This window comes from Callorhinchus milii, unplaced genomic scaffold, assembly GCF_018977255.1.
Source record: "Callorhinchus milii isolate IMCB2004 unplaced genomic scaffold, IMCB_Cmil_1.0 Scaffold11, whole genome shotgun sequence".
NCBI lineage: Eukaryota > Metazoa > Chordata > Chondrichthyes > Chimaeriformes > Callorhinchidae > Callorhinchus > Callorhinchus milii.
Window position 1 is genome coordinate 7,580,867 of NW_024704752.1, and position 16,456 is coordinate 7,597,322.

General features: G+C 41.4%; 2 protein-coding genes and 3 non-coding genes across 7 annotated transcripts; all 5 read right to left on the reverse strand.

Annotated features, from left to right (window-relative positions):
• Positions 1-21: 21 nt before the first annotated feature.
• On the reverse strand, positions 22-7,794 carry eif4a2 (eukaryotic translation initiation factor 4A2). The gene is given in 11 exon segments (NM_001292647.1): positions 22-1,390; positions 1,498-1,577; positions 2,258-2,347; positions 2,619-2,756; positions 2,925-3,068; positions 3,449-3,558; positions 4,244-4,412; positions 5,673-5,812; positions 6,282-6,414; positions 6,513-6,561; positions 7,744-7,794. Coding segments are annotated over 11 exon segments (1,224 nt in total). The 5' UTR covers positions 7,770-7,794; the 3' UTR covers positions 22-1,245.
• On the reverse strand, positions 3,149-3,325 carry LOC121849925. Its single transcript, XR_006085412.1, has one exon. It is a non-coding gene; the product is annotated as a small nucleolar RNA SNORA81 (small nucleolar RNA).
• LOC121849928 lies at positions 4,120-4,192 on the reverse strand. The gene has a single exon (XR_006085415.1). It is a non-coding gene; the product is annotated as a small nucleolar RNA SNORD2 (small nucleolar RNA).
• LOC121849927 lies at positions 6,061-6,129 on the reverse strand. Its single transcript, XR_006085414.1, has one exon. It is a non-coding gene; the product is annotated as a small nucleolar RNA SNORD2 (small nucleolar RNA).
• A 796-nt stretch (positions 7,795-8,590) lies between the features above and the next one.
• On the reverse strand, positions 8,591-15,339 carry slc19a3a (solute carrier family 19 member 3a). Of its 3 annotated transcripts, XR_006085389.1 has the most exons (6): positions 14,953-15,339; positions 12,496-13,312; positions 11,027-11,219; positions 10,201-10,342; positions 9,645-9,800; positions 9,345-9,408 (listed from the first exon to the last, which is right to left on the reverse strand). XR_006085389.1 is itself a non-coding variant. In XM_007895536.2 (5 exons), exons 1-5 carry the CDS (start codon positions 15,121-15,123, stop codon positions 9,238-9,240), a joined length of 1,494 nt encoding a protein of 497 aa, XP_007893727.1. In that variant the 5' UTR covers positions 15,124-15,339; the 3' UTR covers positions 8,591-9,237. The 3 variants fall into 3 exon arrangements, 2 of the variants coding, with proteins under 2 accessions (XP_007893727.1, XP_042195030.1); XM_007895536.2 differs by lacking the exon at positions 9,645-9,800 and having other exon boundaries at positions 8,591-9,408; XM_042339096.1 differs by lacking the exons at positions 9,645-9,800; positions 14,953-15,339 and adding an exon at positions 13,914-13,926 and having other exon boundaries at positions 8,591-9,408.
• Between the last annotated feature and the right edge of the window lie 1,117 nt (positions 15,340-16,456).

Here is a 16,456-nt window from a genome sequence, read left to right on the forward strand (position 1 = left end):
AAAGGACACATCAAAACATTTAGCAATAAACTATTTAATGTTTGAGATAAACAAGACAAATCTTACAAACGATTATTTTCCCAAGGGAATATTAGAAGACCTGTGGGGGTGAAAATAACCAGCACTATTGCTAACAACATGTATGCTGAATGAAAGCCAAATCTTCAGTAATAGCTTGGAAGTTAGTGTAGAATATTTAAGCATCAGGAAACACTTTATGCTGCCATCACTCTGCTAAAGGACCAGTTTTACAAGGGAAGCACCAGTTACTATTGCAGGTGAGGCATCTATTCATATTGAAATGAGTTTATAAACCCCTTTAAAGCCTACGCGGGGTTAGAAGCTAAACTGTTCTGTTGGTAGGAACACATTAAGCTACACTACATGAGCCAACAATCTGTTTGCTGTACTCCTGATTGTACAAGTCTTATAAAATGCACACCACCACTGCATTTACACTCTCCAGAAGTATCTAAGACTAACATGGTTTAAGGATTGAAAGCTCAGGTTACATTTCACATAGATGCAGCTCAATTTCTACAGAAACAAAAAAGATTTGGAATAAGAAGACTGCTGACAATAAATTAAATTAGACCAGGTACAAACAATAAATAGGGCTACCTTACAAAAATACTAACAATTAATATCCAGCTTCTCTGCTAATTAGTGCTGTAAACTTTCACACGTGTATACAACAATCTAACAATGCAGTTCTCTGTATGGGAAGACAAGACTGTGCATATCAAAGCATTACTATCTCTGCACAACTTACTGAACACTTTATTAATTACAACTATTGTATGCAAAAAAAATTAATTACTCTAGAAATACTCTAGAAAGTGCATATACCCTTTACCAGTTAACTGGCAAGTTTCATTTTAAAATAACTGTAGAAATGCCAACTTAACATAATTGGCTGATTTAACACAGCACTTAAACTTTTTAGTCCATAAGTAAACTATTAAATGATAGAGAATATCTAACAAAAACACTACTGCAGAACTTGCAAAACACTGAAGGGCGTGTAAACGTAAAGACCCCATGACTTAAAACTTCCCACCCCAGCAGTCTCAACTCTTAAAGAGGATTGTAGCCTACGGCCGTCCTCACAAGTCACTTATTCACAAGGCTGGATTTCTGATCCGGTTTGCACATGGGAGAAGAGAATCAACAACTCTGGAAGCAGCACAACGCACCATGTAGTCTGATAATTCAGCAGCTGCAAATGTAAAAATCTCATGCCATCTAGATCAGGTCAGCCACATTCATGGGCATCTCCTCCACAGTTGTATTATAAAATGTTTCAATATCACGAAGAATTCGCTTGTCCTCTTCAGTAACAAAGTTGATAGCAACACCTTTTCTTCCAAAACGGCCACCGCGCCCAATCCTGTGGTTAAAGAGACATCGTCCTTGGTTTAAAGTACATTCATTTGACTATCAGTCGGAGCACAATGCTTTCAGATTGAAATTTCACTTAGTATTAAAGGCACTGACCTGTGAATGTAGTTCTCACGATTAGTAGGTAAATCATAGTTAATAACCAGGGACACCTGCTGTACATCAATGCCACGAGCCTGCAAAAAAATAGCTGAATTAGCATCCTACAGAAATATATAACCATATGTCTCAGCCAAGTGCCTCCACTTAACTCGCAGTAGCTGTCCAGACCGTAAAAACACTTCCACGGTCAGAAGTCAGGAAAGACTCATCTTGGAATACATTCTGAAACATGTAAACTAATCATACCAATTCACTGTTTGAAACTGGTGCCAATCATAGGAAGGTAGAACAGAATTCAGCCCATTTTACAGTTCAATCCGTTTGCCATGACCCAAATTTCAAACTCACTAATAAAGGCAACTCGTTTAATTCAAGCAGAACAGAGCAGCCTAAATGATTTCCCACTGTACTCATGTGGCTACCATGCACTTCATCTTTTTAAAATGAGTTTGCTCCCTGGAAACCTAACAGCTACAGCTTTATAAGGCTCCCCCATCTAAAGTTGAAAGACTTTATAAGTTGCTATTCAGCTTTTTATTGGGACAAAGAGAGAAAAGTGAATCCAATTCTTGCCAAGGAATACTGTTTGAAAACTGAATAAGCATTGAATAATTGAACAAAATGAATTAAATTAAATCTATTTCTAAAAATGAACTGTGAAACACTTCAGCAAAACTTGTAAAAAGACTCCAGTTTCAAAAACTAAGGAATGAAGGATAGCCTATGTTCCTATTTCAGCACAAGTAATACATACCAGCAAGTCGGTGGTGATCAGTACACGGCTGGACCCAGAGCGGAATTCCCTCATGATCACATCACGTTCCTTCTGATCCATATCACCGTGCTGTATTGAATCAAAACCATTACAATGAGAGGCTTCATTTCTGGAGTTACTGCGCCCGATGAATACACAAACTTGACTTGAACTGCAATTTTCCTTAAGAACCAAATTGCTCTGGTCAATCTCTGAATGGCAAGGAATCTTTGGAGAGCCCTGGCATAATTAAAAATAGTAACCCTTCTCAGCATTCCATTGTAGTAAATTAATAATTAAAAATTGGAGCAAAATCATCCCTACTGTGATGATACAAATCTTGAACCCAAATAACCCTTACCAAAGCAGAGACTGTGAAGTCCCGCGCATGCATTTTTTCAGTCAACCAGTCAACTTTCCTCCTCGTGTTAAGGAAAATCACAGCCTGTGTAATTGTCAGAGTCTCGTACAAATCACAGAGTGTGTCTAGCTTCCATTCCTGTAAAGAATTACAGAAGAGGTCCCCGTAAGGATTATAGGCAGACTATAGCAGCTCAGTTAATAGTTTATCTCCTAGCTACATTTGCTGTTCTCTAATCCCAGGAATATTTCCTTACATACATGCAAAAAAGGATTCTTAAGAACGTAGAAAATATCCAACACCAACCTCTCTTTCCACATTGATGTAAAACTGTTTGATACCCTCTAGGGTAAGTTCTTCCTTTTTCACAAGAATCCGGATAGGATCACGCATAAACTTCTTTGTAACCTCCAAGACATCAATAGGCATGGTAGCCGACAACAGAACCACCTGAGAAATAGAAAGTTATTTGGCTAGTTTACTTTGATTGCTCTTCACCTCAACTCCCCCAAGCAGTGGTTTATTTTAGAAACTGTTGCACAGAATCTCGGGGCAAAGGGTACTGGACATTAAGAAAGAGGTCCACCCTTGCCTCATTTCCGACGCAGTGCATTTTCTTTCCTTCCCAGGTGTAATCTACTAGCATGTTTGCAAAAGCCATAAAATATGGATTTCACAATATTAGCAGATTGCTTAAATAGGAAGGCAAATTATATAATTAGCAATGGCTAAACTTCACAATTTCACCCACTTATTGAAACATGTATAGAAAACATGTTAGCTTCCCTCCCCACTTGACGTGGTGTTCCCATTACACCAGATGAGCTCACCTGAATGTTTGTGCTCAGCTTCTGAAATATCTCGTAAATCTGATCCTTGAATCCACGACTCAACATTTCATCAGCTTCATCTAAAACAAACATCTTGATCCATCTAGGAGCTGTAAAAGTGGTTTAAACCTGTTAAGAGCTGCATCTTTAAAAATGCTTCAAAAGCACCACCACCCGCGACCCATTGGCCACATCCTGGTATAATTTGGACCCCCAACAACATTTGGTCATCATTAAACTATTTCAGAACGTGAAAGCTTAGATATCCAACTACTCCACCTTATCTTGCCAAAACAATCAAATTCCCCTTTCTATTAAACAGGAAATAGTCTAGAGTACCCTTTGTCTGAGATGCATTCATGTGAATATTGTAACTTGAATCCATCTCCCCCAACACAAGTAAAAGTGAACAGTTCCACAAATACAGCAGGTGCTACAGACAAGCAGATACACCAACCTGAATCAATCAACTCTGGGAAAGGAAAGCGCAGGACCAACCGGAAAGTGTCAGATATTCCCAGAGTTGATTGGCTCTGGACCAGCTTATTGACCAGTCCTAAATTAGGTGTTCCTTCCTATATCACATGAAGCAGGAGCCACCAAGTAAAGGAATTGGAAGCTGTCTCTTTGTCTATTTCCCATATTATCTATTCAAGCATAGAACAGATTTAGAGTGATCAGTGAAAAAAATTGTTATCTCCATTTCGAGTCAGTCCCGAAAGATGGTAAAGCATCATTTCACTCTTCAGACTTTTTATCGGGGGAGGGGGAAAGAGGAGAGGAGTCAGTACTCACATATGTATCTCCTGTTCAACATGTCAAACACTCGTCCTGGAGTGCCTACAACAATGTGGGGAGCTTCTGCCTGCAACTTCTGCATCTCATTTCGCACATTCGTACCACCAATGCAGGCATGGCAAGACGCGCCCATGTAATCCCCCAAGGCAAGGATTACCTTCTGGATCTAAAAGAAATTACATTTCCGCTTTAGTTACAAGATATGCCAATCGTCTGGGACTCTCAGATCATTGAAAATCTTGCTTAGCAGTGCCTAATTCTGATACCATATATCAAACACTTAAGTTACCAAAGCATAAATCAAGGCATTAAAAGTGAAAAGGTAAACAGAAATTAAGTATATGAAGACTGAGAATGGGAGTACAGAACAGGAAATCCCTGCACTAAATAGCAGCATTCCAGCAAAAAAAACACAAAAGTCACTATTTCAGTGAAACCTGTTGAATAGCAGGAACAACATTGATATAAAAGTTCATCTGCTTCAAAACAGGTGATGTTGAAACAATATCAAAATATTTCCTACAGCTGGAAAGTCTACAAAGTAAAATACAAATGTAATATTTAATCTTACTACAACTCACATTTATTTTTCGCAAAATGTTATATCAATCCCAATCCTGTAACCCTTGCTGGAAAGCACATGTGTGCATAAAGCGAGACCTGGGTTGAGTTGTGACACCCTCCATGGTCAAACAACCAACTAACACTCACATGAAATGGCCACTTCGATAAGGTACTGGAACGCTACCAGCAATCATGGAATTCTACCCCAGCATGTACCTTGGAGGGGAGAAAATTGGTATTTGCATGAATCAACACACATGTTCCAAGACAAATTCAAAATGGTTTAATTTCTGCAAGAATGAAGAGCACCAAAAACCAATGCAGCAACTTCCCTGCTGACCTATATCTATGTCCGATTCATATTAATTCCAAGTGTTAACCTTTTTTGCGTATCAGTAACAGATCTTGGATATTGGCTTCAATCCTAACATGCATTTCACTCCCTCCATTTTCTCATCTCCTAAAGGTAGCGACCCATGCCAGGATACAATTCCACAAGCGTCCAATTGTCCACTCTTCATGGCTTAGCAGATGACGTGACTTTGGCACCATCCCAACTGTGAAATCACATCCTAACCCAACATCAACACGTTCCAGCAGGGATCACTCAGTTGGGAAAAGGAACTAGCCTTTGGGCACGTGTTAAGTAATAGAACTATATTTTAAACAAAAAGAGCGCAGAAAATAGAAATTGTACATCAAACCAATCCTCAATTATAGCATTATGCTGAAGTTCATAGACTTGAACTTACTTTAAAATCCATCCATCCTGACAAATTTCAGCAAACACAGCTCTGCTTTGCAGGGATCCATGCACTAAATTCTATGCTGTTGCTAGATATACTCGAACCTTATTTCATACCTGCTGAGCCAGCTCTCTGGTAGGAGCCAGGACCAAAGCCTGTGATTCTCTCATATCTAATTCCAGCTGCTGCAGGATCGAGATAGCAAAGGTGGCTGTTTTGCCTGTTCCAGACTGAGCTTGAGCAATGACATCATAGCCTGACACAAATAAAATCAAATTACTTTAAACTGAGCCATTTTGAATAGTTGCATATTTAATTCAACTAGTTAGCTGGAGGATATTGATAATATCCCCAATGCAACAGAGACGTATTGCGTGTTTCACATGAATTAGATAATGGTACAATACCTTTGCCAGTTTGAAAAATGTACTATAAATGCAATTTGTACTGTGTCCTCAATCTATAGCATAAAGTGCTATGTTTTCCTACTGATTCATGAATGAAGAGTGATCAGTAAAGTAATGTATCTCCATATCAGGTCAGTCCCGAAAGATGGTAAGCATCATTTCACTCTACATTTCAATTTCAGCTCATTGAAGTTTCCCCAAACGCACTATATCAGGGATTGCCTATACTAAAGTAATTAACTACATGACTACCTACATGAAGCCAAAGGACGCATTCCTTCAATTTGCAGTAAGAAACCTTGTAAAGATATTAAATACCTTTAATACATGGCATGATGGCCCTTTGCTGAATGGCAGAAGGTTTTTCAAACCCATAGGCATAAATCCCTCGAAGAAGGGTCTCCTTCAAGTTCATGTCATCAAAATTATCAACAATCTCATTCCAGTTGCTCTGCAGATAAAAAAACGTAATGTGAGTTTTGCACAAGAACACCAAGATCTCCATAACAACAGACACAGCACCAGTAGACAATAGAATATATCACTTACTTCAATGACACCATCTGGGTCCATTCCATCTGGCCCATGATCTTTGCTGCTGTAATAACAAAACAAATACTATAACATAAATAATAGCTATATTAATAATAAATAGAAGTCAATGAATACATTGACTAATAAATAAAACATAATAATCCTTGCGTTTAACATAGCGCCCTATGTGGTTGAGACGGCTCAAAGTGCTTCACAAACATACTGTAAAGTGGATCGACTGGATTTTGTGGATGAAACGCAATAGCGCACAGCAGTGTCCCAGTCGTGGATGGATCGATATACATTTTAACACAGAGACAATCATCAGATCAGTTTGATGTCCATCTTTCGAGGCGTCTGTTTTTGTGATTTCACTCTTGCTGGTTGAAGGGGGGGGGACCACGTGGTGGCGGAGCCACCAAACAGAAAGGTATAAAAACAATATATATATATATTTCACCCACAAATATACAGTCAATTCACTTTAGTCAATTCTGCGAAGCGCTTTGAGACGTCCAGAAGTGAAAAAAAGCGCTATATCAAACGCAAGGATTATTTATATATTAGTCTGATACAGACAGATATATTGAACACAATATATTTACACAATCCCCGGGTGTCTCTTTTTTTTTTAAGTTTTACTCAATCTCACGACTGTTTGCGGGACACTACTGAGCGCCATTGGCTGCCGCGTTCCAATGGGCTTCACGATATATTCCTTGAAGCGCTTCGAGGCGTCTCAACGACGTGATGAGGCGCTTAGAAAAAAGGATCATCATCATCACCACCACCGCCATCACCCTCTCCAGGAGAGTTAAAGGAATCTCCTCATACCCCCCCCCACCCCCACCCCTTCGACACGTTTCCTGGACTCCCCAACGCCACCCACGGCAGTTACCGCCGGGGCCCGACCACGAGTCCACCCGCCCCCCCCCCCACACCCCCCCGAGCCGCGTCACGCGTCGAAGGGCTTCCGACACCGCCGTGCGGCCGACTCCCCAATTCCTCCCTCACCGCAGGGGCCGCGCCCCCTCCCCCCAACCCCACCGCGCACAGCCGTTACACCGCTCGGGCCTATCCCGCTCCCGGGCCTCGCTCGCTCGCTCGCTCTCCTCCCTCCCGGGAAATAAACAGAAAGAGACGACGCTTCAGACATGGACTGATTAAACACCGGCATCCGAGGTCCGGCGACAAAAGGTCCCGATGCTCTCCGCGGCGCCCCCGAGCCACCCCGGCCTCCCGTTACCTGTAATCTGCGGAGCCGCAAGACATCTTCCAGACAAGCGATCGACTGAAAAGGAGAGCGATGTCGCCGCAGGTCCCTTTTATACACTGCCCAAGCACCGCTTCCGGTCTCTCCTCAAACTGCGCTGCGGGACTGCGGGAAAAGCGTCACCCCGCTCCCAGCACCGCTCTGTGCTGCGCACTGCGGCGAGGCGAAACGTTGACCGACGGATCGGAGCTGTGGCCCTCGAGCCGGGGGGTCCCCGTGGGGTTTAATCGTGGGAACCGGAGGGACTATTTTTTTTTTTGGCTCGGCGCAGAGCCTCAGTTGTGTGAACGCTGGAGCACTCCGCGCTGGCGGGGTTTCCCAAACTGCCCCTTTCCAGGGGCTGAAGGCGAGACAGAAAGTCCCGCCCCTTCATGTGCGTTTGACTGACGTACCCGTCCTCCAATCAACGACCAGTGTCCAACCTACGCAACCTGAGTTGGCTGCTCTGTCAATCAAAGTGATTGAGCCTTGGAGCTGATCAATGATCAATATTTTTTTTCACAAGCCAAGTGGTTGCCCTCAACGATATTGCCTTAATCTCAGGACAACAGATTTGTTCGCCCACAAATATACAGTCAATTCACTTTACAGTGTGTTCTGTGAAGCGCTTTGGGACGTCCTCCTGACGTGAAAAGCGCTATATCAAATGCAAGGATTATTATTATTATTATTATTATTATTAACAGTTTGTTTCCCCAGTTGCAAAAGCAATTCATTTGTGACAAAAATGGGTAGCATCACAATCCTACCTAGGGTTGCCACTCCTCCGAACATCAAAAGTCTGCACTTTATATAAAAAAAAATAAAAAAGACTATTTCCCCCACTTAATTATGTGCTTTATTATTATAGGATTATTACACGTTAAGACATCCTTCACGTTAAGACCAGTTCTAAGATAGTAAACCTTAGAACTGAAGCCATGACCACATCCCCTTTCAGAATTTGGGCTTTACAAAAGTCTACCCAACATCAACTCCCATTCCATACCACTGTTTGCATCACGGCATTCGGTTTGCAACAAGGTGAGGGATATTAGTGCTGGGAAATCAAACATATTCTGATTTCGGGAACTAAATGCTCTCCTTGAATAAAAATCGTGTGAAGCGCTTTAAGGCGTTTCGACAATAAGATGCTAAATCAAATGCAAGGATTATTATATCAAGAGTTGAGTAGTTAATTAATTTCAGTTGAGAAGGAATATCGGTCAGCGCACATTACATATTGCACTTATTGGGAAATTTTGCATGGAATTAAACAAAATAACTCTCCCAACAACTAAGCTGCAGTAAAATTCAGCATTTTGCGGGGTGGAGAAAATAAAGCGACACATATCCTGCTATGCTGCTGTTTACCAACACCAGTAGCACAATACAAGACATTGTCAGAAATGTGGTCAATGTGTCAGTAAAAAGAGCACACAAATTTAAGACCATAAGAAAATAATTTTGCCTTCATTTTCAATGGATTTAGAAGCGTTCTGAGATGTCTGTCTCATTTCCAGATGGAGATGCGGTTTCCTCAGTGATCTCCGATGTGATTTGTCTCTTTCTCTTGCACTTGTTTTGAACAATAACGCAGATTCCTCTGATAAGGAACATCCCTGCTATTACAGCGAAGTAACTCCCATATATAAGGAACTGTAAAAGGAAACCAAAGGTCAGTCTGCTGCTGTCTAATGACCAGTTATAAACCCATCAGCAACTAACCTTTAATGATCCTGTTACAAATAAGATGTAGATTGCACAATTTGGTTTGGTTAATTACTTCTGCATAAAAAGTCCAAAGAGTAGACTGCCTGAAGCACTGCCCAATTTTGCTCATGAACCTAGGACCATAATTGATTGACATGGTGTTGTTTATGCCCCTCACTCACCTCAGCAAGGACAGCAGGAATGAGTAGACCAGAGACACTGGCCTATTTTACAGCTTGCATGTGGCTCTTCCCCATCCTCTGGCACCTCCCATTTTTCTCCAGGCACTCGTGCTCTGTTCTCTAGCGGCTTCTTTGTGTTCATTCCTCACAGCTTTACTGAGGAGTGACCCCAAGAGATTAATCTATCTAAAACCTTGGTTAGACCACATTTGGAATACTAGGTGTAGTGCTGGTCGTCATATTACAGAACAGATATTGCAAAAACCACCAAAAACAACAACTTGCATTTATCTAGTGCCCTTCATGCTGGATAGCATCCTGGAGCACTTAATAGTGGCGGAATCTGACCCCGAGTCGGGGTGGGGTGGGAGGAAGGGGAGGNAGGGTGGAGGTGACCGTAAGCACGATCAAAAAGGAAGGTCTTTAAGCAGGACTTGAAAGTGGGGAGGGAGGGGGCAAGGCGGAGGGATTGGGTGAGAGAGGTCAAATGGAGGCATAAATATAAGATAGCTAATAGTAGATCAAATAACACTTACATACATTATTTCTGATTTACCTGTGTGATGATATCCAAACCAAGGCCTCTTGAATCAACCACAATAACAGTCAGGATGGTTTGAAGAGCCAGAGCTATAAACGTGTTGATGCCAAAAAGCAGAGCATAGCGTTCCATACTCATATTAGACGCTATCTGGAAACTTGATACAGAAAACAAAGACTTGTTAACGAGCAACATAAAATGTACACGGGGGAAAAAAAAATGTATGCAAAAAATAATTTTGTCCTTTTCGGAAACATTTCATGCAATAAGCTGAATTAAAAAAAATATATACTGACAAGAAAACTATGGAGGAGTAGAGAGATTGAACATCCAGGGAGAAATTCACAAGCAAAGAAACACCACCAAATATTTTATGAAACTCCCAGCGCTCATCAGAGTTATATGATTCTTTTAGGTTCAAGGTACTTCACCCAAGCATCCATTCCTCATGCGTGAGTGTTGACAGTGAGTGTTGGCAATGGGTAGACAAACCTTTGGACTAGGGGGGAAAATTATTGCCAAGCCCAATCCTGTTCTTAACCAATGTCCATGCATTCACATTTGCTGGCTGTGGTCTTTGGATAGCAATCATGAGCCTATTGTAGCAGCCCAACTGCTGCCCCACCTGAGATCATCATAGTCTGCACGCAGCACAAGACAGTGTAGGTATTCACATACAAGTTCTATTATAGGATGAAAAGTAACTCAGTCCTCAGTCTGTTGCTTAGTGTCCAGTTACCTTTATCCTTACTTTCTAAATCCCTGTTATTTTATTTTTCACTTTTTTTCCTACATTAATACAGTAGTTATTCTGCCTAGGTAGTTACAGTATCATACTCACGTGGCTATGGTAATCAGCAGAACATAGGAGGCTTTGAACACAACGTACATTGCGTAACAAACCCAGATATTGTCGACCTGATCCATGGTGTATAAAGCAGCACTATTCACTGCTGAGAAGATACCCAAGGCCAGCTCACCCCAAACTTCCCAGTCGAGCTTTACATAGCCCACGGCAAATGAGGTAGCAGCACCTGGAGAACAGAATGAGAAGCAATTGTACCACATAATGGTTAGCCATGTAGCCAACAACCCTAAAGTCAAATGCAAAGTTAATATTCCACTTTTGTCCTTTGTTTAATGATATATCCTCCTGAGGTGGGGTGGGGGTGTAAGTGGGATCTTCTTGGAGCTGAACTGGCTCCAAGGTGACATGCTTGGCAACGGAATGCGTGAATCGATCCAGGCCTGAGCCAGACGGGTACTCCACGGCACTGCTGATGACAGAACAGCCAGCCTGGCTCATCGGAGGGACCCTAGAAGGGCAGACCAATCACTGGGGGCAGGGAGTCATCCCACTCAGCTCCTGTAAACCCTGCAAGCCAAAGCCCTAATGGGTAGGGTGGTCCTAGCTGGACAAGCCGCTGAAAAGGTTGCCGGACAGCAATATTAATGGTTAGCAATATTTTGCCGCACAGCAATATTTTAGCTAGTTAGACACCAGCAGTACCCCAATGCACATTCTGGAGTCCCCAATCCTTGCTCTTGCCAGTCTTTCCACCTAATACTTTCCAGAATTAGGTAAGCAGGATGGGTTCAATTCCCGGGCAGGGTGAAACGATAGGCAAGTTTCCTTACTCCACATGCCTTTGTTTACCTCGTAGTAAGTAGGAACTCAGTTTTTAGTTGATTAGTGGATCGCTTTTCCGAGGGTAATCATCCCTTCAAAAAAAATAATAATAATTTGGTCACTCAAACCATGATTGTTTGTGGGACACTGCTGTGCATATTTGATTGCCGCGTTTTGCCCACAAAATACTCAGTTAATTCACTTTACAGTATATTGTGTGAAGTGTTTTGAGACATCTCGAAAACATGATAAGGCGCTAAATCAAATGCAAGGATTATTATTATTCCAACAATCTATCTCTGGAATTTGTAGGTGGGATGCATGGAATTCTCAGCTCGGTTTGGATACTCTTAAGCACAGTGATCAAAAACGTCACACACAAGAGCATTAATTAGTCACACACGCACAATTAATTAGTGTGATTAGATAGTAATAATCTTTGCATTTGAAATTGCACCCTACAACATTAAAACATCTCAAAGATATTCTTTTTGTTTTTCTGTAAAGTGTAGTAAAGTAGCCAATTTGTGGACAGCCATGTCCCTAAAAAGCCATGAAATGAACACCCTCTCTTTTCACATTCTCACCAACATGATATCAATCTACAGTACAAGAAAAGTATATTAGATTAATGGATACTTAAGCTTACGATAAAGATGATGAGTTATTGTCCGACTTACCCAAAAGTGCTCCTGCAGCTTCCACTCCACCGTTGTACACCATGGCATTTTCGGATGGCTCAATATGGTCCCATAGCACTTGTATGTAATTCACAATCTGATTGTAGCCACATGTGGCTAGAGCCCACCAGATAGACCAGGTGAGCAGTTGTGGAGAGCTGTAACATTCTTTGAAATCAGACCACAGTTGGAGGAGGACCTTTAACAAACCCTTGTCCTTGTACTGAGACACTGACTCATCAGACGCTACTGATGGCTGTGAGGAAGTTTTCCTATGCACATTGCTTTGAGGACCAGGGCTCTCAGATTCTGCATTCAAGTCCTCCACTGATGGTGGGACATCGAACTTCACTGCCTCGTCTTTTCTGTGGAAGAACATGCTTCTACTGGGCATTGGCAACAGAAGGGAAGTGAGGAAAGCCACAGACACAGAGGCCAGTGAAATGGCATTAAGGTAGTAATACGACACATTTCCAACAGAAACTAAAACTTGTGCCAGGACTGAGGCAACAGTATATCCGACTAAAGTAATGCTTCGACAGTAACTGGTCACCTTTTGATAATGCTCGGAACTAATAACACTGTAAATATAAGCATAATAAGCAATTTCAGTGGCTGAGCCAGTGCCATACACGAATTCTAGGAATTGCATGGCCAGGACACCTTGTGCAAAGAGGAGCAGAAGCCACGAGATAATGAAACAAATTCCCTGTAAAATGATAATCGGTTTATATCTTAAATAGTCTGTGGCTAAGAAGACAGGAAATAGCATCACTAAGTAAGAATACGTCCATATTGGCAGTATTTTGTTGGTAATCTGAAAGTGAATGGAGAAAATAACTTTGTTAAAAATTTACATCGTAATAATAATCCTTGCATTTGATATAGCGCCTTATCACGTCGTTGAGATGTCTTAAACCGCTTCACGGAATTTGCTGTAAAGTGAATTGACTGTTCTGTAGGTGAAACGTAGTAGCCAGTCAATTGCGCACAACTGTATTAAAACTTGAAAAAATACAAATGGAATAAAATTGAATGGAAGAATAAACCATTTTGCATTTTTTTCTTAGGTAAATTTTGGAATGAATATACAAAAAGGACAACTCTCCTTTAAGTGGTGTGGGCCAGTGCTCCAAGGGACTCATTTAATAGCTCGTTCTAATGCCCTTCAGCTAATGGTACACAATAATGTAATTCCCAATGTTATAGTCGATGAATAGTCATTTCACAGCGAGATTCCTGATCCCAAACTAACAATATACTGAGGTCAAATGGTAAGGATCTGGAAGCAGAGTTTTATCTATCACTGAATCTAAACCTACAGGTTTACCATGACTTCAATAACACTGGAATACTATTGTGAGGGTGGTGGTGTCATGATCAAGGAAGCCTTGCCCCTTTAAATGGGTACGACATACCTGGCAGATTCCAAGTTGCAGAAGCTGCTTGCCGCAGAGTTTAATAAGCAGCCTATATGAGATTGCAACAATATATAGATGCGGGGCTGCTGGATTGGGAGTAAGCTAACAAGGACGAAGAAAGCAGCCTGCCTGCAGAGAGAAAAATAACACCTGGGGGCTAGCGTGGAAAAGGGCGAAACCTTGGGCAAGTTTCCTTACTCCACACGCCTAATAATAATCCCTCAAAAAAAGCAATAATAAATTGGTCACCTCAATCCATGACTGTTTGTGGGACACTGTTGTGCGCAATTGGCCGCCGTGTTTCACCCTCAAGAATACAGTCAATTCACTTTACAGTATATTCTGTGAAGATGCTTTGAGATAGCTAGATGTGAAAAGCGCTATATCAAATGTTATTATTGTTATTTTTTGTTGTAGTCGTATGTTTTCGTTGTGTTTGCTCCCGTTGTTGTACATTTTGAATTGTTGTGTTCCTTATATGTGAGGTGGCCTGGGGCTGCTAGGTTACCTTAAAGCTATGTTTGGGATGTCGTCAAAATATATGCTTGTTCCATTAAATATTTGAAAGTTATTTTGAGAAGTGTATATTTTAAATTTGTTAATATAAATAGGACACTGGTTTTGTTCTCCTGACTCAAGAAGCCCCAACTCTAATCACTGAAGCATGGGGTATAAAATACCAAGCTCCGTGACACTATGACAGCAAAAAAAGAAAGTTATAAAACAATCAGGACTATCCTTAAATCATCTGAAAGTTTTTCTGCTCTAACAAAAAAAAGCTCAATATACTTGAAGACAAAAGAATGAGAGCGGAACAGAGACTAATAAAACGTTTTATCAAGTCAATGCTCCTCAATGCTCGCCTCAATTCCTGTGACAGATTTTCCTATGTCTCTCCTTACTCTATAGCTTCTTAGCGAAACACTGGTCACGAATGAAGTAAAATAAGTGTTCATTTAGCCGCAGCATTTATAGAAAAATACATAAATCATGGGACATTTTTCTTCCTATTTAATTGATGCTGTTAGACACATACCTGGTCAGTAGTTAGGTTTTTATCAGGTCCGGCAAGGTAGGGTACAAGAAATGGTTCTGACGGTCGCATCAATGAGAAGAATCCAAAGATGCACAGAAGGATTGTGGGGTAAAGCCATCCAGTGCCTTGTACCTTGTTCCAGCAGCCCATGAACTTGCAACACCACGGCATGCTGACAGCACACAGTGGATCAGGAGCAAAATCTTTTGGGTCTAACTTTTCGGCTGCTTTTCTAGGGAGAGTCTGACAATCCCTTTTATCATTGAAAACGTGGACTTTAAACCAGTTCTGAGCATGCTCAGTGTGAAACCAGCTTCACCTGATTCAGTTAATGAGATTGTAATTAGGACAGAAATGAATCATTGAAATTTTGACTTGCGAGTAGGAGGAGGCACCAGATCGAACCGTAACGGAATCTCGTCTCTCCAACCTGTTTAAATTTGTTTTAATGACATGCCGCCAAGACGGCATACTTCACAGACGCAGTTCTGAGAGGGAGACGATCTGTAATGAGGATCAGCGGTGAACCGTTTATTCAGCACAAGGCTAAATAAGTCATTCAGGGCAATGAATAAGGAGCAAAAATGTACAGATTTCTAAGTTGGTTTATCATTAACCATTTTAACCCAAAGTCCCCCCTAGCCGAATTCCAGCTGGACATTCAGCTAGATTGCGAACAGGATCTTTCCTTTAATTTTAATTTTTTCCATCCTTTTACCAACTTTCTCTGCGCTTCTGTTCCTGCTTCATGAGTGGCTCAGGAGTTATCTTGTTTTGTTTAAATGTTTTGAGAACTCTCTCTCGGCTTTTCCCTTCCTCTCATAAGCCCCAGGCTTATCAAACCGAAACTCAGTGTGCTCTCGCTGTGTTGTTTTTGGATTATTTTGTCTTCTCTCCTGTTCTCGTCAATCCTTGGTGGGTGTTTAGCACTGCGGGTTGACCTTTTACATGTTTCTCAATTATAATAGAACTCTTACAGCGTTATGACTTTGACCACGTATTGTTTCCGATAGTCGTTTTACTCTATTGGGTTTATTGTAAGCTTGCAATCGAACTGTCATCGAACAACACATCCTCAGTTAGATTAACACCACCCGTCTCACAATGGTCTAAACCAGTGGTGGCCCTGCCATTATGGTCGGCCAAAATTCTTATTGATTGAATATTTCATGATTTATGCCATAAATTTATGGCCTGAATTTTCACCTGCTCTTTCCCTGTTTGTGACACTATTTTGTCTTTGGTTGCTCGGTTCCTCGGCTCTTTGTGGGGCACTGCTGTGCGCGGTTGGCTGCCGTGTTTCGCCCGCACGATATGCAGACCACACGCTTTGCAGTAGATTTTGTGAGGCTCTCTGAGACCTCCCGAAGATGTGATAAGGCTCTATATCAAATGCAAGGATTATTATTATTATAAATTACAAAATATTCAGTCAAGAAAAAATGAACCCACAGGACCCATCCAACACCGCTTACTTGTATGAACGCTCAGGAGGCCACTTCTT

Coding starts and splice junctions, on each gene's coding strand:
- slc19a3a (XM_007895536.2), bottom strand. CDS start 15,123: ATGCCGTGGTGTTGCAAGTTCATGGGCTGCTGGAACAAGGTACAAGGC. Junction 13,313..14,952: donor AAAACCTAACTACTGACCAG/GTATGTGTCTAA, acceptor ATTCACTTTCAG/ATTACCAACAAAATACTGCC. Junction 10,343..11,026: donor CTGCTGATTACCATAGCCAC/GTGAGTATGATA, acceptor TTCTGTATCAAG/TTTCCAGATAGCGTCTAATA.